The sequence below is a fragment of the Salvelinus namaycush genome, chromosome 19 (assembly GCF_016432855.1).
Source record: "Salvelinus namaycush isolate Seneca chromosome 19, SaNama_1.0, whole genome shotgun sequence".
Taxonomy (NCBI): domain Eukaryota; kingdom Metazoa; phylum Chordata; class Actinopteri; order Salmoniformes; family Salmonidae; genus Salvelinus; species Salvelinus namaycush.
This window is the reverse complement of record NC_052325.1, coordinates 38,076,277-38,099,119: the sequence shown is the minus strand read 5'-3', so window position 1 is coordinate 38,099,119 and position 22,843 is coordinate 38,076,277. Positions and strand designations below refer to the sequence as shown.

General features: G+C 41.5%; 2 protein-coding genes across 2 annotated transcripts; both read left to right on the top strand.

Moving 5' to 3' along the window:
- The first annotated feature begins 2,183 nt into the window (after positions 1-2,183).
- Positions 2,184-19,243, top strand: LOC120063832 (D-3-phosphoglycerate dehydrogenase-like). The gene is made up of 12 exons (XM_039014145.1): positions 2,184-2,350; positions 3,048-3,199; positions 4,973-5,038; positions 5,194-5,248; positions 5,416-5,514; positions 5,603-5,735; positions 5,850-5,998; positions 12,429-12,581; positions 17,644-17,782; positions 18,095-18,222; positions 18,338-18,554; positions 18,856-19,243. The coding sequence occupies exons 1-12, from the start codon at positions 2,213-2,215 to the stop codon at positions 19,008-19,010; spliced, it is 1,584 nt and encodes a 527-aa protein (XP_038870073.1). The 5' UTR covers positions 2,184-2,212; the 3' UTR covers positions 19,011-19,243.
- A 1,274-nt stretch (positions 19,244-20,517) lies between these two features.
- On the top strand, positions 20,518-22,601 carry klhl23 (kelch-like family member 23). Its single transcript, XM_039014206.1, has 3 exons — positions 20,518-21,742; positions 22,049-22,201; positions 22,291-22,601. The coding sequence occupies exons 1-3, from the start codon at positions 20,518-20,520 to the stop codon at positions 22,599-22,601; spliced, it is 1,689 nt and encodes a 562-aa protein (XP_038870134.1).
- Positions 22,602-22,843: the final 242 nt, after the last annotated feature.

Sequence of the window (22,843 nt, the reverse complement as noted above, 5' to 3'; positions counted from 1 at the left end):
GGCGGCGCACAATTGGCCCAGCATCATCCGGGTTTGGCCAGGGTAGGCTGTCATTGTAAATAAGACTTTGTTCTTAACTGACTTATCTGTCAAGGGCTTTCTGGTTCTTTCCTTCTGCTCCTGTTCTTGTCTCTGAAATAACAAATACAGTGTCATTATGATAATGGAACACGTTGTTAGTAATTTACAGACTTATTCCTTGAAAAATATGAATTTTTTGGTGAGAATAATATTTTGAGCTTCCGATTGACCCCTTGCTTGTGGTAGGGTGCACATGCCATACCATGGCTTCACTGTGTGAGGCAACGGAGTCCAGCATAGCCATCTCCTTCTGCTGCTGTGCCATTGAGCAATAATAGCCTTGGCAATGAGCCATTGTCCGTCTGCCCCTGCTGTTGTGGAGCCAATTTCTTCATGATCCTCTCCCTGTGCATATGGACCTCTCTTAGCAGGGAGAAGAGGCTTAGCAAATCTATGCCCATGAGACTTTCAGAATTGTAAGACAACTGTTGACTAGTGATGCCACAGATGTATATTTCTTATTGTGGTACTTCAAATGTTTTCTCATTGGATTTCCTTTTTCAATCATTTTCTACTCACCTGAACATCACTTCCTCTTTGTCTTTCCTTAACGTCACAATTTTCTGTTATGCATTTGCAAAAAGCCTCCTGCGCTCCCCCTCCATCTCTTGCTTTTGTGCCTATATTGCTCTAATGATATCTCTGTTCGAGAGATGCTTCTTTAAATAGAAATGCAGGATTCATTAATACACCTCCATGAATCTTGTGTAATATTGCTCTAGCGAGTATGACATTTGAACATTTGAACATTGATTACATCCTAATACCTTAACATGTGAGCTTTCATGGTAGAGTATTTGGTAGTCTATGTAATAACTGCTGCCAGGTTGTTAGGCTTCAATGAGACTTACTAGAGATATTTCAAATGCTATGCTCTACCAACTGAGCCACATCCTCACAAACTACTTGACGTCTAGGTGTACTCAATTACTGTGTTGTGCATTGTTTTTCTTCACGGTGATGGAATGTCTACAGGTGACCTCAGGTGCATAGCCTCTCATTATCTGGACGCTTCCTTTACACTCTCCTTGTATTTATTCCCCTGGTTCAAACTACTTGAATTCGGAGCCATTCGGCTTTGGGAAAAACAGTGACTTGTCGAGATCTGGTGGTTGCATCTCTACATTTTCCCCATCAACTGCATGCACTGGAAGAAACAAAAAAACAACAACAGTGTTATGGTCATGGTATAACAATGATGTTATGCTGTGGTATGCTATGCATAGTTATTGCTTTAATATTTGTACGTTTATGTTTCTAGAGCCATACTGCAATTGAGCTTCGATTCACGTTTAGCTGGAGTATTTGGCTGTTTTGGCTTCCAGAGCCAATTCGCCATCAAACAGAACATGTAAAATCCTTAGACTTTAAGGAGTGTCCATAATTAGCCTAGTGCTTGCCCAGCTACATGTATAGACAATACAATTAGGTAAACTAGATATCTGTTCAAGATAATACACAGACCACTAGATACATAATGTTGCATTTTTAAAAGGGAGACATGATAGATCAGCTAACTGCATGACCATAGAAAGACTGGGTAAAGTTAGGGGTGGTGTTTGACACTACAACTTCAACGAACAGAGACAGGCCTGTCGTGTGATAGTGAGTCTAATTGAGGTGCTTAAGTCTGTGCTTGACTTAGGAAGCCTATCACAGACTTTGAAAGCTGTCTCACTAAGTTTGAACTGATGTTCTTGAGAAATCAGTTACAAATGTATAATGTTTAAGGGAGGGAGTGGCTTGCACTCAAATACACCTTTTCTTCAGTTTTGAAAATTGTAATTTAAAAAAAATCATCAGTCTTTGAAACAAATAATCAGCAGAATTGTATTACTATTGTACAACATTGCCAGGTGATTATTGCATAGTATTTCTGGTCCAACAAGTTATAGCAAATATAATTTATGTGGTTCCAGCTACAGTATATATTGCCTCTCCCTGTTTCAGCATCACGTCAGAAAACTGGAGATGAGAAGAGGCGGGTTTACTTTGAAAGGGGCAGTCCTTAGCCGAGTATTTTATTCAAAACCAACTGAACTGAGAGCTTTTCAGCGTGTCCATCAGTTTACGTAAAAGGGTTCACCCATTCAAGTGTGAAATTTTACCCAACTGTTGAGAGAACAGCAAAATGGCCCCAATATCCATCAAACGCATTTTAATCAGTGAAAGTGTTGATCCTTGTTGTAAGAAGATCCTGCAAGAAAATGGAATCCAAGTTACAGAGAAGCAAAATATGAGTAAGGATGACTTGATTGCGGAGATCAAGGTAAGGGTTGACATTTTTTCTCATTTGCATGAATTCCTCGTATTAAACATTTAAGGCATGACATGCATTTTTGTTCCACGATGTCTTTCTAAAATTTGAAAACAATTCACAGTTGGTATCAAATGTCTAATATGGAAAAAGTATGTCGCGTTTGGTCATTGTTTGAATAACCTCATCAAAAGTCCCTCTGACGAAAAAAACGATGATTTCTGCGTTTCAGACAACTGGATTTTATTTGGCGGGTGATTTACAGCAGTTGCAGTTTAGTGGATTCTTGCATGTGGGATCTTGTCCTCCTCTCTTTGGTGTCGCGCTATAGTTGTACAGCCTTCTTGGAAATATGATGCAACTGCAACAAGTCTTTACTGATTTCCCTCGTTTGGCCGACTATAGTCTATAAACACTATAGAATTACATTTAGACTGGGGCTTTCTTCCCTTTCTAGTACTTTCAAAATGTAGACTATACATAGTTTGATCAATTACACCAGAGGCAACTCATCTAATATTTAACTTGTCTTCCTCATGACACCATGTGATGCCAAATCAATAACGAATGTGTTTGATTAATGCAAGAATTCCAACTATATAAGCTCATTCCTTATCTCATCAAATTACTCCAATGAACAATAGATAATTTTGTCATGCACTGGCATCACTATGCATATCATCTTTTTTCCTTTTCTATCCACCTCCAGGACTATGATGGCCTGGTGGTTCGATCTGCAACAAAGGTGACAGCTGATGTCATCAATGCTGCTGGTAACCTCAAAATCATTGGAAGAGCTGGGACAGGCGTTGACAATGTGGATGTGGATGCTGCCACTATAAAGGGCATAATTGTTATGAAGTAAGTTTGCAAAATAGTGTCCTTCGAAATAAGTTCTAAGTCGTTGATATGTGTATCATTTTAAGGAAACTCCTACAGCTGAAGTCAGAAGTTTACATACACCTTAGCCAAATATATTTAAACTCAATTTTTCACAATTCCTGACATTTAATCCTAGTAACAATTCCCTGTTTTAGGTCAGTTAGGATCCCCACTTCATTTTAAGAATGTGAAATGTCAGAATAAAAGTAGAGAGAATTATTTATTTCAGCTTTTATTTCTTTCATTACATTCCCAGTGTGTCTGAAGTTTACGTATACTAATTGAGTGTTTGGTAGCATTGCCTTTAAATTGTTTAACTTGGGTCAAACGTTTCGGGTAACCTTCCACAAGCTTCCCACAATAAGTTGGGTGAATTTTGGCCCATTCCTCCTGACAGAGCTGGTGTATCTGAGTCAGGTTTGTAGGCCTCCTTGCTCGCACACGCTTTTTCAGTTCTTCCCACAAAGTTTCTATAGGATTGAGGTCAGGGCTTTGTGATGGCCACTCCAATACCTTGACTTTGTTGTCCTTAAGCCATTTTGCCACAACTTTGGAAGTATGCTTGGGGTCATTGTCCATTTGGAAGATCCATTTGCGACCAAGCTTTAACTTCCTGACTGATGTCTTGAGATGTTGCTTTAATATATCCACATAATTTTCCTCCCTCATGATGCCATCTATTTTGTGAAGTGCACCAGTCCCTCCTGCAGCAAAGCACCCCCACAACATGATGCTGCCACCCCTGTGCTTCACGGTTGGGATGGTGTTCTTCGGCTTGCAAGCCTCCCCCTTTTTCTCCAAACATAACGATGGTCATTATGGCCAAACAGTTCTATTTTTGTTTCATCAGACCAGATGACATTTCTCCAAAAAGTACGATCTTTGTCCCCATGTGCAGTTGCAAACTGTAGTCTGGCTTTTTTTATGGCGGTTTTGTAGCAGTGGCTTCTTCCTTGCTGAGCGGCCTTTCAGGTTATGTCGATATAGGACTCGTTTTACTGTGGATATAGATACTTGTGTACCTGTTTCCTCCAGCATCTTCACAAGGTCCTTTGCTTTTGTTCTGGGATTGATATGTACTTTTCGCACCAAATTACGTTCATCTGTAGGAGACAGAACGCGTCTCCTTCCTGCGCGGTATGACAGCTGCGTGGTCCCATGGTGTTTAAACTTGCGTAGTATTGTTTGTACAGATGAACGTGGTACCTTCAGACGTTTGGAAATTGCTTCCAAGGATGAACCAGACTTGTGGAGGTCTACAATTTATTTTTTCTGAGGTCTTGGCTGATTTCATTTAAATTTCCCAAGATGTCAAGCAAAGATGCACTGAGTTTGAAGGTATGCCAGTACATCCACACCTCCAATTGACTCATATTATGTCGATTAGCCTATCAGACACTTCTAAAGCCATGCCATAATTTTCTGGAATTTTCCAAGCTGTTTAAAGGCACAGTCAACTTAGTGCATGTAAACTTCTGACCCACTGGAACTGTGATACAGTGAAATAATCTGCCTGTAAACAATTGTTGGAAAAATTACTTGTGTCATGCACAAAGGAGATGTCCTAACCGACTTGCCAAAACTATAGTTTGTTAACAAGAAATTTGTGGAGTGGTTGAAAAACGAATTTTAATGACTCCAACCTAAGTGTATGTAAACTTCCGACTTCAACTGTAGGTCTAAATCAAATCCTCACAGATCAGTCTTTTCCCTGAATATTAGACTATTGTATGTGTCATTACCCTCTTCTAGCACACCAAGTGGCAACACCATCAGTGCTGCAGAGCTGACATGCACCCTGTTGATGAGCCTCTCAAGGTAAGACACTACAACAGATGATACAGAATACCTCTCAGCATAGCTCATGGCATTGGTTAGACATTGCTTTGCACTATACACCCCCATCTGTCCTTTTCATCCTACTTTTACAGGAAAGTTTGATATAACTTAATTCAAAACCATTCTCTTCCTAGACATGTGCCCCAAGCAGCCATGTCCATGAAGGCAGGGAACTGGGATCGTAAAAAGGTACAGAGTATTTTGGGTTCCCTTTTATTTTGACACAAAAAGCAATTACTGTCACGTGGTCTGCCCCAGTGTACATTCAATCATCAATAATTCAATCTGATTTGTAAATCTATGGTGTCTCAAACTCTTCAGGGACCTGGGTCAAAGTTGTGTTAATGATTTTTCAGTTCATGGGCGCAGAGATGTACGGCAAAATACTTGGAATAGTTGGACTTGGAAGAATTGGAAAGGAAGTCGCCACCAGAATGCAGTCCTTTGGCATGAAGGTTGGTTCATAATCCTCTGAAAAGTCAAACAATCTTTAAAAGCTGCCTACTGTAGCACGATAGTGGTAACTGAATTTGCTTTCGACAGACCATCGGCTATGATCCAATCACCCCTCCTGAGGTGACTGCTACCTGGGGGGTCGAGCAGATGTCCCTGGAGCAGCTGTGGCCCAAGTGTGATTACATCACCGTCCACACTCCCCTCATGCCTTCTACAGCTGGTGAGTTTTATAGAGGTGGTATAGTTGTAGTACTGGAGGGTAGAAAGTGATTACATCGATTATCAAACAAAAACCATTATTTTCCACTTGAGGTTAAATTGTTGTTTCTCCTAGGACTACTGAACGACACATCATTTGCTAAGTGCAAGAAAGGTGTAAAGGTCGTGAACTGTGCACGCGGGGGCATCATCGATGAGGATGCTCTCCTCAGAGCTTTGGAGTCTGGACAGTGTGGAGGAGCTGGCCTCGATGTTTTTCTCGAGGCAAGAATACCACATCCCATAATTTGTAAAACAAGCCATAGAAAGTTGGTTGCAATTTCAGTTTATCCACCAGAAAAGACAAATATTACAACAAATACTATGGTTAAACTCAAATATACTAATTCATAGAAAAAATAACTTTATTTTGGGAATCAAAAAAAGGTATAATCTTTGTAAATTATATCATGGAGTTATGTCACACATGCAGCTAACAAAAATATATGGAAATGTCTGCTCTATCCAAAATTACAACCAACTAATTGGAGCATTACCGCAAAAGTGGTAGGGGGAGAAAGTAAGAACTTGTCTGTGCATTAAAAAAATAATAACAATAATAACAAAGCAAAAACAGGTGTTTAGACATTTTTGAAAATTGATTAAAAAAATAACAAAACTGAAATATCACATTTTATGTAAGTATTCAGACCCTTTACTCAGTACTTTGATCAAATCCATATCAAATTGATTGGTCACATACACATGTTTAGCAGATGTTATTGCGGGTGTAGCGAAATACTTGTGTTTCTACCTCAGACAGTGCAGTAACATCTAACAAGTAATATCAAAAAATTTCACAACATATACCCAATACACACAAATCTAAGTAAAGGAATGGAATTAAGAATATATTAATATATGGACGAGCAATGTCAGAGCGGCATAGACTAAGATATGTATATACTGTATTCTATTATAAGAGACGAGTAATGCAAAATATGTAAACATTATAAAGTGACTAGTGTTCCATTTATTAAAGTGGCCAGGGATTTCAAGTCTATGTATATAGTCAGCAGCCTCTAATGTGCTAGTGATGGCTATTTAACAGTCTGATGGCCTTGAGATAGAAGCTGTTTTTCAGTCTCTGTCCGATGCACCTATACTGACCTCGACTTCTGGATGATAGCGGGGTGAACCGGCAGTGGCTTGGGTGGTTGTCCTTGATCAGCTTTTTGGCCTTCCTGCGACATCGGGTATTGTAGGTGTCCTGGAGGGCAGGTAGTTTGCCCCCGGTGATTCATTGGGCAGACAGCACCACCCTCTGGAGAGCCCTGAGGTTGCAGGCTGTGCACTTGCCGTACCAGGTGGTGATACAGCCCGACAGGATGCTCTCAATTGTGCATCTGTAAGAGATTGAGGGTTTTAGGTGCCAAGCCAAATTTTTTTCAGCCTCCTGAGGTTGAAGAGTGTGTGGGTGGACCATTTCAGTTTGTCAGTGATGTTTACGTCGAGGAACTTGAGGCTTTCCACCTTATCCACTGCGGTACCGTCGATGTGGATAGGGGGGTGCTCCCTCTGCTGTTTCCGGTAGTCCATGATCATTTCCTTTGTTTTATTGACGTTGAGTGAGAGATTATTTTCCTGGCACCACACTCCCAGAGCCCTCACTTCCTTTTGTAGGCTGTTTCGTCATGTTGGTAATCAAGCCTACTATTGTTGTCGCCTGCAAACTTGATGATTGAGCTGAAGGCGTGCTTGGCCACACAGTCATAGGAGAACAGAGAGCACAGGAGGGGGCTGAGCACGCACCCTTGTGGGGCCCCAGTGTTGAGGATCAGCGAATGTGTGGTTTCCTACCTGAACCACCTGGGGGTGGCCCGTCAAGGCCCAGTTGCACAGGGCGGGGTTCAGACCCAGGGCCTCAAGCTTAATGATGAGCTTGGAAGGTACTATGGTGTTGAATGCTGAGCTATAGTCAATGAACAGCATTCTTACATAGGTATTCCACTTGTCCAGATGGGTCGAAGCACCTTTGACGCGATTACAGTCTCAAGTCTTCTTGGGTATGAAGCTTGGCACACCTGTATTTGAGGAGTTTCTCCCATTCTTCTCTGCAGATCCTCTCAAGCTCTGTCAGGTTGGATGAGGAGCGTCGCCGCACAGCTATTTTCAGGTCTCTCCAGAGATGTTTGACCGGGTTCAAGTCCGGGCTCCAGCTGGGCCACTCAAGGACATTCAGAGACTTGTCCCGAAGCCACTCCTGCGTTGTCTTGGCTGTGTGCTTAGGGTCGTTGTCCTGTTGGAAGATGAACCTTCGCCCCAGTCAGAGGTCTTGAGCAGGTTTTCATCAAGAATCTCTGTTTATTTTTATTTATTTGACCAGGCAAGTCAGTAAAGAACAAAGGCCGTCATTGTAAATACGAATTTGTGAGGATGGCGCTGACAGAGAGGGCTGCCTCGTTTCTAGTCCTTAGGAAACTTTGCAGTATTTAGTTTTTTTTACAAGCATTTCACTATACTCGAAATAACATCTGCATGTGACCAATGAAATTTGATTTGGCCAACACCGGCCAAACCCGGACAACGCTGGACCAATTGTGCACCGCCCTATGGGACTCCGTATCACGGCCGGTTGTGATACAGCCTGGATTCGAACCAGGGTGTCTGTAGTGACGCCTCTAGCACTGGGATGCAGTGCCTTAGACCGCTGCGCCACTCGGGAGTCCGTTCATCTTTCCCTCGATCCTGACTAGTCTCCCATTCCCTGCTGCTGAGAAACATCCCCAGAGCATGATGCTGCAACCACCATGCTTCAACCTGGGGATGGTGCCAGGTTTCTTCCAGACATAACGCTTGGCATTCAGGCCAAAGAGTTCAAACTTGGTTTCATCAGACCAGAGAATCTTGTTTCTCATGGTCTGAGTGTCCTTTAGCTGCCTTATGACAAACTCCAAGTGGGCTGTTACTGAGGAGTGGCTTCCATCTGACCACTCTACCTGATTGGTGGAGTGCTGCAGAGATGGTTGTCCTTCTGGAAGGTTCTCCCATCTCCACAGAGGCACTCTGGAACTCTGTCCGAGTGACCATCGGGTTCTTGGTCACCTCCATGACCATCGGGTTCTTGGTCACCTCCATGACCAAGGCCCTTCTCCTCCAATTGCTCAATTTGCTGTAGGAAGAATCTTGATGGTTCCAAACTTCTTCCATTTTAAAATGATGGTGGCCACTGTGTTTTAGGGGACCTTCAATGCTGCAGAATTTTTTGGATACCCTTCCCTTGATCTGTGCCTTGACACAATCCTATCTCGGAGCTCTATGGACAATTCCTTCGACCTCATGGCTTGGTTTTTGCTCTGAAATGCACTGTCAACTGTGGGACCTTATATAGACAGGTGTGTGCCTTTCCACATGTCCCATCAATTGAATTTACCACAGGTGGACTCCAAACAGGTTGTTGAAACATTTCAAAGGGTCTGAATACTTATGTAAATAAGATGTTTTAGTTTTTTTTTAATTTACAAAAATGTCTAAACTTGTTTTCGCTTTGTCATAGGGTATTGTGTGTAGATTGAAGAGGGAATTTATTTAATTTAATCGATTTTAGCTGTAACATAACAAAATGTGGGAAAAGTTAAGTGGTCTGAATACTTTCCGTATGTACAGTACATGTCAAAAGTTTGGACACATCTACTCATTCAAGGGTTTTTCTTTATTTTTACTGTTTTCTACATTGAAATAACACATGGAATCGTGTAGTAACCAAAAAAGTGTATTTTAGATTCATCAAAGTAGCCACCCGTTGCCTTGATGACAGCTTTGCACACTCTTGGCTTTTTCTCAACCAGCTTCACCTGGAATGATGCGGTCCTTCACTCTGCGGTCCAACTCATCCCAAGCCATCTCACTTGGGTTGAGGCCAGGTCATCTGATGCAGCACCATCACTCTCCTTGGTCAAATAGCCCTTACACAGCCCGGAGGTGTGTTTTGGGTCATTGTCCTGTTGAAAAACAAATGATAGTCCCAATAAGCGCAAGCCAGATGGGATGGCGTATCGCTGCAGAATGCTGTGGTAGCCATGCTGGTTAATTGTGCCTTGAATTCTAAGTATATCACAGACAGTGTCACCAGCAAAGCACTATCACACCTCCTCCATGCTTCATGGTGGGAACCACACATGCGGAGATCATCTGTTCACCTACTCTGCGTCTCACAAAGACACGGCGGTTGTAACCAAGAATCTCACATTTGAACCCATCAGACCAAAGGACAGATTTCCACCGGTCTAATGTCTATTGCTCGTGTTTCTTGGCCCAAGCAAGTCTCTTTTTCTTATTGGTGTCCTTTAGTAGTGGTTTCTTTGCAGCAATTCGACCATGAAGGCCTGATTCACACAGTCTCTTCTGAACAGTTGATGTTGAGATGTGTCTGTTACTTGAACTCTGTGAAGCATTTATTTGGGATACAATTTCTGAGGCTGGTAACTCTAATGAACTTATCTCTATCTCTCTGCAGCAGAGGTAACTGGGTCTTCCTTTCCTGTGGCAGTCCTCATAAGAGCCAGTTTCATCATAGCGCTTGATGGTTTTTGAAGAAACTTTCAAAGTTCTTAATTGTCCATATTGACTGACCTTAATGTCTTAAAGTAATGATGGACTGTTTTTCTTTGCTTATTTGAGCTGTTCTTGCCATAATATGGACTTGATATTTTACCAAATAAGGCTATCTTCTGTATTTCCCCCCTACCTTGTTACAACACAACTGATTGGCTCAAACGCATTAAGAAGGAAAGACATTCCACAAATTCAGTTAACAAGGCACACCTGTTAATTGAAATGCATTCCAGGTAACTACCTCATGAAGCTGGTTGAGAGAATGCCAAGAGTGCAAACCTGTCATCAAGGCAAAGGCTGGTTACTTTGAAGAATATAAAATATATTTTGATTTGTTTAATACTTTTGGTTACTGCATGATTCCATATGTGTTATTTCATAGGTTTGATGTCTTAACTATTATTCTACAATATAGTAAAAATAAAGAAAAACCCTTGAATGAGTAGCGGTGTCCAAACTTTCGACTGGTACTGTATATGGGGATACAACCATCCCAGCTCCGCAGATTTCAGTAGATACTTTGTTTTGGGACTGTCCATCTGTAGATTGTTTTTGATTGCAGGTTCAAGAATGGCTGAAGAAATGCAACATTTACCTGAAGCTAACTCTGCAAATATTAATGCTCGGTGATTTGAAAAGTCATAGTCAATCGATTTAATAACACTCAGCAAAAATTCTTTAATTTACAATCTGTAGAAACTATGAGAACAAGGTTCAGAACTTTTGTGAAACAGGAGAGTTGAACAATATATGGCAAATAGAAATCAAAACCGGATGGTCTTCAGAGATGGATGGGAGGGGTTGAGGGTAGCTGAAGGATGGGACTAAAAACAAACAAGATAACTAATGAAAAATATTCTGTCTAAGATGTATGTAGAAGCCAAAGTGTTGTTGACCATTAGTTTACTCCAATTAGGGGGGAGGGTTAGGAGGAAAAGAAAAAATATATATACACTACCGTTCAAAAGTTTGGGGTCACTTAGAAATGTCCTTGTTTTTGAAAGAAAAGCACCTTTTTTTGTCCATTAAAATAACATCAAATTGATCAGAAATACAGTGTAGGCATTGTTAATGTTGTAAATGACTATTGTAGCTGGAAACGGCTGAATTTTAATGAAATATCTACATAGGTGTACAGAGGCCCATTATCAGCAGGCATCACTCCTGTTAGCTAATCCAAGTTTATCATTTTAAAAGGCTAATTGATCATTAGAAAACCCTTTTGCAGTTATGTTAGCACAGCTGAAAACTGTTCTGATTAAAGAAGCCATAAAACTGGCCTTTAGACTAGTTGAGTATCTGGAGCATCAGCATTTGTGGGTTCTATTACAGGTTCAAAATGGCCAGAAACAAAAAACTTTCTTCTGAAACTCGTCAGTCTATTCGTGTTCTGAGAAATGAAGGCTATTCCATGCGAGAAATTGCCAAGAAACTAAAGATTTCGTACAGCGCTGTGTACTACTCCCTTCACAGAACAGCGCAAACTGGCTCTAACCAGAATAGAAAGCAGAGTGGAAGGACCCGGTGCACAACTGAACAAGAGGACAAGTACATTAGAGTGTCTAATTTGAGAAACAGACGCCTCACAAGTCCTCAACTGGCAGCTTCATTAAATAGTACCCGCAAAACACCAGTCTCAACGTCAACAGTGAAGAGGCAACTCTGGGATGCTGGCCTTTTAGGCAGAGTTCCTCTGTCCAGTGTCTATGTTCTTTTGCCCATCTTAATCTTTTATTTTTATTGGCCAGTCTGAGATGTGGCATTTTCTTTGCAACTCTGCCTAGAAGGCCAACATTCCGGAGTTGCCTCTTCACTGTTGACGGACAAAAAATGTGCTTTTCTTTCAAAAACAAGAATTTCTAAGTGACCCCAAACGGTAGTGTATGTATTTATTTATTTACAAAAATATATGGGGGATTGGAAATTATACAGACAATTACATTGATAGAAGCCACAATATATCTGCAATATTAAATCTAATTTACCCACTAAAAAAATAATCACTTAAACCACAAATATTTTATTAATTTATTTTATTTTACTTGTCTTCCCTTCAATATTGCCAGTCTCACTTACATCATGGCGTTCCATTCTTTCTCAGGAACCCCCAAAGAACCGTGCCCTGGTGAACCATCCCAATGTGATCAGCTGTCCTCACCTGGGTGCCAGTACAAAGGAGGCCCAGGCGCGCTGTGGGCAGGACATCGCTCTGCAGATTGTGGACATGGTGATGGGCAAGAGCTTGGTTGGAGCAGTGAGTTCTTCTCTCCTATTACAGTCAAGCAAAAGCCTATAGGTGCCCGATTCTAATAGGTTTTTTCTTTGATTGTTTCAGTGTTGCTATGGTTAGAAAAACTGTTCCCTTCAGACCCTGAAACTTTCACGAATTGAACGTGTTAGTAACAATGTAACACAAAATGTAACCCTCAAGGTTGTTCACAAAGGATTCTAATGATAGTTTCGTTGCAAGAATGTATCTTCAATATTGAGTCATACTTTGCAATACAATTAAGACAGTTCAAATCGCATGTTATTTGTCACATGCTTCGTAAACAGGTGACTACCAGTGAAATGCTTTCTTACCAATCCTTCCCAACAACGCAGAGAGAAAAAGTGGGAAATAATATAAAAATAATAACACGGAATAAATACACAATAAGTAACGAAAACGTGTCTATATACACAGACTACCAGTACCAAGTCGATGTGCAAGGGTACAAGGTAATTGAGGTAGATATGTACATATAGGTAGGGATAAAGTGACTAGGCAACAGGATAGATAATAAACAGTAGCAGCAGCGTATGTGATGAGTCAGAAGAGTTAGTGCAAAAGGGGTCAATGCAGATTGTCCGGGAAGGTTTTTGGTTAACTATTTAGCAGTCTTATGGCTTGGGGGTAGAAGCTGTTCAGGGTCCGGTTGGTTGTTTGGTTAGTTCGTTTTACACATGAAGTGTAGTAAAACCGGTTGGGCAAAAACAATGCATCTCAATGCAATAGAGCTTCTTGAAACACTTTTCAGTTCCTCATTCCAAATTATAAACCGGGTGGTTCGAGCACTGAATGCTGATTGGCTGAAAGCCGTGGTATATTTAAGTGAAAATGCCTGAGAAGCCGGTGTTTGGAGGACATTGGGACAGGTGTTGTTAGGCCCAAGACGAAGACCATGTCAATATATCCTCAACAGCGGTTTTGAAGGCATTATCACTTTTTTATACCATGGGTTACCAATATATTCAAATAAGGATTTACATATATTCATTAAAAATGTTATTTGGATGAATTTATTCATACAATTTCATCCTTCCACAAGGTATAGTCCCGACACAAATCTAGCAACCCAAGCCGGCTCATCTTTATTTCTATCGGTTCTTTTGCCAGAGACGCGACCCAGTCGTTCAGTCTTTTTGTTCTGTATCTATGGAAGCGACCTAGTCGTTCGTTCTAAATGTTATATCGCCATACTGACTGGCAACGTTCTTATCCCTTGCTTGCTAGCTAGCCAAATATAGCAGGTAGCCTAGTGGTTAGAGTAGAGGTGGACAAACTTTTTGGCTCGAGGGCCACATCGGGATTTTGAAATTCAACAGAGGGACGCATTTTTTGGGGGACAGATTTCTACAAACAATTGATTTGCTGGGGCCTCCCGAGTGGCACAGTGGTCTAAGGCAGTGCTTGAGGCATCACTACAGACCCGTGTTCGATCCCAGGCTGTGTCACAGCTGGCCATGACTAGGGTACCCATGAGGCGACGCACAATTGGCCCCGTCCGGGTTAGGAGAGGGTTTGGCAGACCGAGATTTCCTTGTCCCATCGAGCTCTAGCGACACTTGTGGCGGGCCGGGCGCATGCACGCTGACACGGTCGCCAGGTGTACGGTGTTTCCTCCGACACATTGGTGCAGCTGGCTTCCGGGTGAAGCGAGCATTGTGTCAAGAAGCAGTGCGGCTTGGATGGGTCGTGTTTCGGAGGACGCACGGCTCTCGACCTTAACCTCTCCCGAGTCCCATTGCTGCAACTCCCGTATGGACAAGGCTAATGAGGTGAGATTTCGCCTGGCATAGAAGTGCTCTTTGTTTAGGACACTGTTCAGAAGAGCTAGCCAATAACACATCTAACACAATCTCTCCAAACTGAAGCAGGAAAGACAGCAAACTAGCTGCACTTCGTTTTACCTGTTTTGTGTGTGTATATACAGTCAAAAGTTTGGACACACCTACTCATTACAAGGTTTTTCTTTATTTTTACTATTTTCAAAACTTTGAAATAACACACATTGAATCATGTAGTAACCCCCCAAAAAATGTGGGATGTGTTGGACCACAGAGTGAAGGAAAAACAGCCAACAAGTGCTCAGCATATGTGGGAACTCCTTCAAGACTGTTGGAAAAGCATTCCAGGTGAAGCTGGTTGAGAGAATGCTAAAAGTGTACAAAGCTGTCATCAAGGCAAAGGGTAGCTACTTTGAAGAATCTCAAATATAAAATATATTTTGATTTGTTTTAACACTTTTTTTGGTTACTACATGACTTAATATGTTATTTCATAGTTTTGATGTCTTCACTATTATTCTACAATGTAGAAAACGGTAAAAATAAAGAAAAACCCTTGAATGAGTAGGTGTTCTCACCGGTTGTGTGTGTATATGTATATATGTGTATATATAAATATATATATATCTCTCTAGAGGTCGACCGATTATGATTTTTCAACGCCAATACCGATTATTGGAGGACCAAAAAGAGCCGATACCGATTAATCGGACGATTTATTATTATTTTTTGTTGTAATAATGACAATTACAACAATACTGAAGGAACACTTATTTTAACTTAATATAATACATCAATAAAATCAATTTAGCCTCAAATAAATAATGAAACATGTTCAATTTGGTTTAAATAATACAAAAACAAAGTGTTGGAGAAGAAAGTAAAAGTGCAATATGTGCCATGTAAAAAAGCTAACGTTTAAGTTCCTTGCTCAGAACATGAGAACATATGAAAGCTGGTGGTTCCTTTTAACATGAGTCTTCAATATTCCCAGGTAATAAGTTTTATGTTGTAGTTATTATAGGAATTATAGGACTATTTCTCTCTATACCATTTGTATTTCATATACCTTTGACTATTGGATGTTTTTATAGGCACTTTAGTATTGCCAGTGTGTAACAGTATAGCTTCCGTCCCTCTCCTCAATCCTACCTGGGCTCGAACCAGGAACACATCGACAACAGCCACCCTCGAAGCAGCGTTACCCATGCAGAGCAAGGGGAACAACTACTCCAAATCTCAGAGCGAGTGACGTTTGAAACGCTATTAGCGCGCACCCCGCTAACTAGCTAGCCATTTCACATCGGTTACACCAGCCTAATCTCGGGAGTTGATATGCTTGAAGTCATAAACAGCGCAATGCTTGAAGCATTGCGAAGAGCTGCTGGCAAACACACAAGTGCTGTTTGAATGAATGCTTACAAGCCTGCTGTTGCCTACCATCGCTCAGTCAGACTGCTCTATCATATCATAGACTTAATTATAACATAATAACAAACAGAAATACGAGCCTTTGGTCATTAAAATGGTCGAATCCAGAAACTATCATTTCGAAAACAAAACGCTTATTCTTTCAGTGAAATACGGAACCGTTCCGTATTTTATCTAATGGATGGCATCCCTAAGTCTAAATATTGTTGTTACATTGTACAACCTTCAATGTTGTGTCATAATTATGTACAATTCTGGCAAATTAATTACGGCCTTTGTTAGGAATAAATGGACTTCACACAGTTCGCAATGAGCCAGGCGGCCCAAACTGCTGCATATACCCTGACTGCTTGCACGTAACGCAAGAGAAGTGACACAATTTCCCTAATTATAAGAAATTCATGTTAGCAGGCAATATTAACTAAATATACAGGTTTAAAAAATATATACTTGTGTATTGATTTTAAAGAAAGGCATTGATGTTTATGGTTAGGTACATTGGTGCAACGACAGTGCTTTTTTCGCAAATGCGCTTGTTAAATCATCACCCGTTTGTCGAAGTAGGCTGTGATTCGATGAGAAATTAACAGGCACCGCATCGATTATATGCAACGCAGGACACGCTAGATAAACTAGTAATATCATCAACCATGTGTAGTTAACTAGTGATTATGTTAAGATTGATTGTTTTTTATAAGATAAGTTTAATGCTAGCTAGCAACTTACCTTGGCTTCTTGCTGCCCTCGCGTAACAGGTACGCAGGTTGACTAACAGGCAGGTGGTTAGAGCGTTGGACTAGTAACCGGAAGGTTGCAAAAACGAATCCCCGAGCTGACAAGGTAAAAATCTGTCGTTCTGCCCCTGAACAAGGCAGTTAACCCACCGTTCCTAGGCCGTCATTGAAAATAAGAATGTGTTCTTAACTGACTTGCCTAGTTAAATAAAGGTGTAAAAAAAAAAAAAAAGTATAATAATAATTTGGCAAATCGGTCTCCAAAAATACAGATTACCGATTGTTATGAAAACTTGAAATCGGCCCTAATTAATCGGCCATTCCGATTAATCGGTCGACCTCTAATATATAAACGCTGATTCATGATTTCGACTCACTGAGAAAAGCTGCCTGCCTGTCTCATCCTGACTCCCAACACGTTCATTACTATGCGACAGCTGGAGATCGAATTTGACTATTGAAACAATGTTGCAGGCTCCACTTGTTTACGAACAGGGAAAAGCTTACTTACGGCCCTTCCCAACAATGCAGAGAGAAAGAAAATAGAAAAGTAAAACACGTAATAATAAATACACAATGAGTAACAATAACTTAGCTATATACAAGGGGTACCAGTACCGAGTCGATGTGCAGGGGTCCGAGGTAGATGGGTACATGTAATTAGGAATAAACAGTAGCAGCAGCGTATGTGATGAGTAAAAAAAAAAATTGTGCAAAAAGGGTCAATGTAGATAGTCTGGGAAGCTATATGGTTAGATATTTCAATAACCTTTTAGCAGTCTTATGGCATGCGGGTAGAAGCTGTTCAGGGTCCTGTTGGTTCCAGACTTGGTGAATCGGTACCGCTTTCTGTGTGGTAGCAGAGAGAACAGTCTATGACTTGGGTGGCTGGAGTCTGACCAATTTTAGGGCCTTCCTCGGACTCTGCCTGGTATAGAAGACCTGGATGGCACCTGGTACAGAAGCTTCTGTAGCACCTTGCGGTCGGATGCCAAGCAGTTGTCATACCAAGCGGTGATGCAACCCGTCAAGATGCTCTCAATGGTGCAGATGTATTACTTTTTTTGATAGTTTACATGTTGTGCAATTTGGTGTGTGCAGGTGAATGCCCAGGTTTTGGCAAGCACATTCACCCCCGAGTCTCACCAGTGGATCAAACTTGGAGAGGCCATAGGAGCTGCGCTGAAATCATGCACCACCTCTAAACAACCCTTCAGCCAAGTCCAAATCATAACTCAAGGTAAGCACTGCAAGGCATTAGACTGTGTCCTAATATCCTTCAGTTGCTTACTTTTCTCTGAAACTGCTGATCAGGCTTGATAGGTGAAAAGATGTGTTAACATTACATGACCACTGTTCTCAGATCAGTGATCAAACGGTAGAGGAGACGATTGATGCCATTTTTGGATGCCATTCAAGCACACATGTATTAGTGGAAGATTTTGTTGTGCTTTGGTTTGTCTACCCCTAGTGGTATAATGGTGTAAATCACGAAAGTGTGGGCTCTGGCCATGCAAACTGAAGATGGTCTGTTGTTTTTATCACAATCTAGGAGACTGCTTGAAAGATTCCTCCGCTTACATGACCTCAGCAGTAATGGTTGGATTACTTAGTGATGGGTCCCAGAGTTGCCCCAACTTGGTCAATTCACTGACCCTGGCCAAGGAATCTGGAATCACGGTAAAATGGCCCCCATTGACACTTGGCTAAAGGTCATATTTTATTAATGACCCATCTTGTGTAATATAAATAAGTAATCTTATTTGAGATGGATGACGTTCTTTTTAAATCTCAGGTAATCAGAAACCACAGTGAGGGTCTGACTCAAGGTGCATGTGAGGTGGAGATCTCTGTCAACGGCTCCAGCTACAGAGCTACTGGTTCAGTACAGGGAGGAGTACCAGTCTTGTTGGAGCTGAACCGCAGCGTGTTCCGACAGCCGGTCTCTCTCACTGGCAACCTGCTGTTCTTCAAGGCCGTGGCGTCTCCTCCGCTCCTGCCCTCTGTGACTGGTGAGAGAGCTATTTTTCACATTGCAACCTCACTATTGACTAATTGAGCCATTCTGTCTTTTCAGCACAAGATTAGCAAGGTATACCGCCTTTTTTTGCTACTTATTTGACATAATCAAACTTGAATGATTTCTCTTTTCAGTCTGCATTCTTAACTCTTACTTTTTCTGCCTTTTCCCATCAGGATGTGTTTACACCAAGCTAGCACTTGACAGCAAGCTTCTCACGGCTGTAAATGTAAGATGACCAGAATAACTGTTGACACGTATTTTACCTTGACTGTCTCCCACTCTTTCCTCAGGTTTGCTGGCCACGGCGGGAGTGGAAATGGAGTCATTCAGTGCCCCTGCAGCTCGTAGTGGAGATCAGTGGTATTGTGTGGGGTTATCCTCTCTCTTGGGGGACCTTGGTGCCTTAAAACCTTTAGTGAAAGCAGCAGCACAGGTCTCTGTGTAAATGGCAGTGAGAGCGTATTGTTACAATGCTGAAGGACCAGTAGAGCATTCCAATGTCTAAAAATCTAACCACTGAAGATTTGACTAATCTAAACGGTTTATTTTGGCCTTTTAGCGTTTCAATACTTAGTTTACAACATGTAGAAAGTGTTTGTTATATTTAACATTACACATCTAGAATAAATACTAAAAATGTAATTTCTATTGTAGAGATGCGGATTGTAGAATTTAATAAATAACTGTTACATTATTACAATTGTTTTATATTTTCTTGTATTCTCTACTTGCCGATTTTGCTAAATTTTCTCAATGTCAACACACCAGGAGGAAGGTAGCTGAAATGGGAAACAAAAAAACAATCCATCTCATCTGACCAATAAACTCATGCATTTGCTGTGCACCCTAGGTTTCTATGGTGACTAGCCTATTTCTAGTATAAAATATTCCCTTGGGTGCAATAGAGATGAAATATGCAATGTTAGTTTACCAGCCTTTAGTATACTGTATATTTAATAAATGTACCGGTAATGTCCTGTTATTTCAACAGCGAAGCCTAAAGTACAATGTCCATCACTTAGATTATTTTACTTAGCAGTTAGCAGTGAGGTTGTGAACCACAAAATCAGTGTTGGTCATAAGGTTTGATGTGGCGCTTGTTCATGGCACCACACTACAATCTCTCTTTAGATTATGCAATCGTAATCCTTATTAGGATTTGGCTAAAACTGCCATGGCAACGAAAGAGACTGAATGGGAAGTGGCTTTGCAGTGGAGGAATTCCTCAATCAAATTAAAATAGGCTACCAACCATACCGTTTTTTTGTTCACTTTGGGGTAGGATTGTCCTTGTGCGTAGCGATGCTGTCTCGACTCAACCATTGCCGTGGTTGGAGAATGTGTGTCCAGGGAATAACGGGAACGGTGATTCGCTAAAGCGGTCTATTTGGCAGGTTGTATGTAGCCTATTATCTGGGAAGCAGGCTGGAGTATATGGAGCAGGGTGACAGCCGGCGCCTCTCCAACTATACACAGATACCAAAATAGGACAGCGGTGTGCTGCAAAGGTCCTGAGAGCTAATTTGAGGTTAGTGTCTGCGAGCGCCTGTTTCAGTCCCGAAAGCGCAATTCATGCCATTAGACGGTGGAAAGGTAAGCGTGAATGAGGGAATATGGATTTGAACATTAATGGTTGGTACAATGTTGTGAATAATGTTTAGTAGTATAGAATCCAGTGGTGTGAGAGTAGAAACTCATGTCCTGTGCTGATTACTTGAGAGCCTTTATTGCACTCTCAGATCGTAGCCTACTGATGTGTGTATAGATATAAATAGCCCTAATATTGTAGTAGCCTATGTTGTGGTAAAGATGGAAGCCAATATGTAAAGAAAGCCATTAAAAGCTATCCGATTTTAGTTGTTTTTAGGCCTATAGTAAATAAAATGGCACAAGAAATGAATGCCACAAATTATGAATGATATGTTCTATCTTCTCTTCATTTTCTAGCCACTATGTCAGACAAAGGAAAAGGAAGCTACATTTATGACTTTTGTGACGTCGCCCATCCAAATGAACTATTGGATGCTCTGAGAGAGTTCTACCTAGGTGGCATATTCACCGACATCACCCTACAATGTGCCACGGGACAGGTATTTTACTGTCACAAGGCAGCATTGTCAGCCCGCAGCTCTTATTTCAAAGTCATGTTCACAGCCGACATGAAAGAGCGGTCAAACAACCTCATCAAACTGACAGGGATTGATTATGACGTTCTGAGTGCTTTGGTGAACTACGTATACACTTCCAGGGTGAACATCACTGAGACAAATGTACAGAGCCTGCTGGAGGCAGCAGACCTCTTACAGTTCAGCTCAGTGAAGAAGGCTTGCGAAGACTTCCTTATACGCTTCCTGGATGTGGACAACTGCCTGGGTATGCACTCTTTTGCTGAGCTGCACATCTGCCCTGAGCTGGAGCGGGAGGCACGAAGGGTAATGCTCAGCAGGTTTGAGGAACTTCTACAGCAGGAGGAATTCTTGGAGGTGGACTACGACAAGCTGAGTTCCGTCATGTCTCTTAAGAACATCAACGTATGGAAGGATGAAGTTCTCTTGGATGCGGTGGTCAAATGGGTCACCTATGACATTGTTAACCGTATTGATCACGTTCAGGGCCTACTCTGTTGTGTCCATCTTGAGCTGGATGAGGTGCACTTCAAGACTGCCCTGGATGGACAGAGGCAATGCTTACTGGGCAATGAGGGAAAAGTAAGGTCATTGATTATCAACGCTTTGAAGTCCAACTGCAAAGAGACTTCAGCGAGCAGGAAGAAACTGTCCTCAAGCATGTATGTTATTGGAGGGTACTACTGGCATCCGCTCTGTGAAGTCCACATATGGGATCCAATAAGCAACACATGGGTGCAAGGAAAAGATATGCCTGACCAGACAAGAGAGAGCTATAGTGTATCTTTACTGGGGGCAAATATTTATGTGACTGGGGGTTATATGACTGAGACTATTGAAGCCCTGGACACAGTTTGGATTTATAATGGTGATTGTGATGAGTGGACTGAGGGATGCCCCATGATCACTGCCAGATACTACCACTGTTCTGTGGCTTTACACGGCTGTATCTATGCCATAGGAGGGTACAGAGGGGGAGCTATACAACTTGACACTGAATTCTATGACCCCTTAAAAAAGAAATGGTTCCCTACAGCCAACATGATACAAGGTATGAAAACATAAACAGAACCACTATACAGAGGAGTTAGTTACAATGAGAAGACACCTAAGCAAACATGCAGGTCTGTGTTGCTCTAGTATTGCCCTTGAATTTGTCCGTTTCACATGGTTGGGCCAAAGGCTATCTTGGCCACTCATTCACTATTTGATTCTTAGCCATTGACCTGAAAATAATTACTTTCAAGTTATTCTGCATATTAAAATAACATGCAAATTATTTTACTGAGTAGCACTACTGAAATCAGTATTGTTTTGGCTGTTCACTGTTTTTGATCAAATGCTTCCTCTTTCAAAGGTGTAGGAAATGCCACTGCGTGTGTCATGAATGACACAATCTATGTGACCGGTGGCCACTATGGATCCAGAGGAAGCAGCACCTATGAAAAAGTTCAGGCCTACAGGCCAGACATAAATGAGTGGAACATTGTCACAATCAGTCCTCATCCAGGTATGACAGATTTTGAAGGAAGTGGGCATTTTATTTTAATTTGTATTCAGTAATATTTAGTAAGGAAATCATTGTATTCATGCTTTCAGAGTATGGCCTGTGCTCTGTTTCTCTGAACAACAAGCTGTACTTGGTGGGAGGACAGACTACAATCACAGACTGCTACGATCCAGAGAGAGATGAGTGGAGGCAGTTGTCAGTGATGAAGGAGAGGAGGATGGAGTGTGGTGCTGTAGTGATCAATGGCTGCATCTATGTGACCGGGGGATATTCCTATTCAAAGGGGACGTATCTGCAGAGCATTGAGAAGTATGACCCAGAGCTTGACACCTGGGAGGTTGTGGGAAGCCTCCCCAGCCCAGCAAGAACACACGGATGCATTTGCATTTACAGTGTGTAGTGTCTTTTAATGTACTTTTACAACAAACATCCACTGAATCCCATGGATGCAGTTCCTTCGTGCCATACGGCCCATGAGTGGTCGGGGCTGTGTATGTGTGATAGGTGCTAAGAATCTTTTTACAAAAAGTTACATTATTTATAGTATCTTTTACACCCAGTTGCCCAAAAATTAATGTTCAGTGACAAATGATTGCTGCTGGTTTAATATTACAAAAAGAGCACATCATTTTCAATCCACTT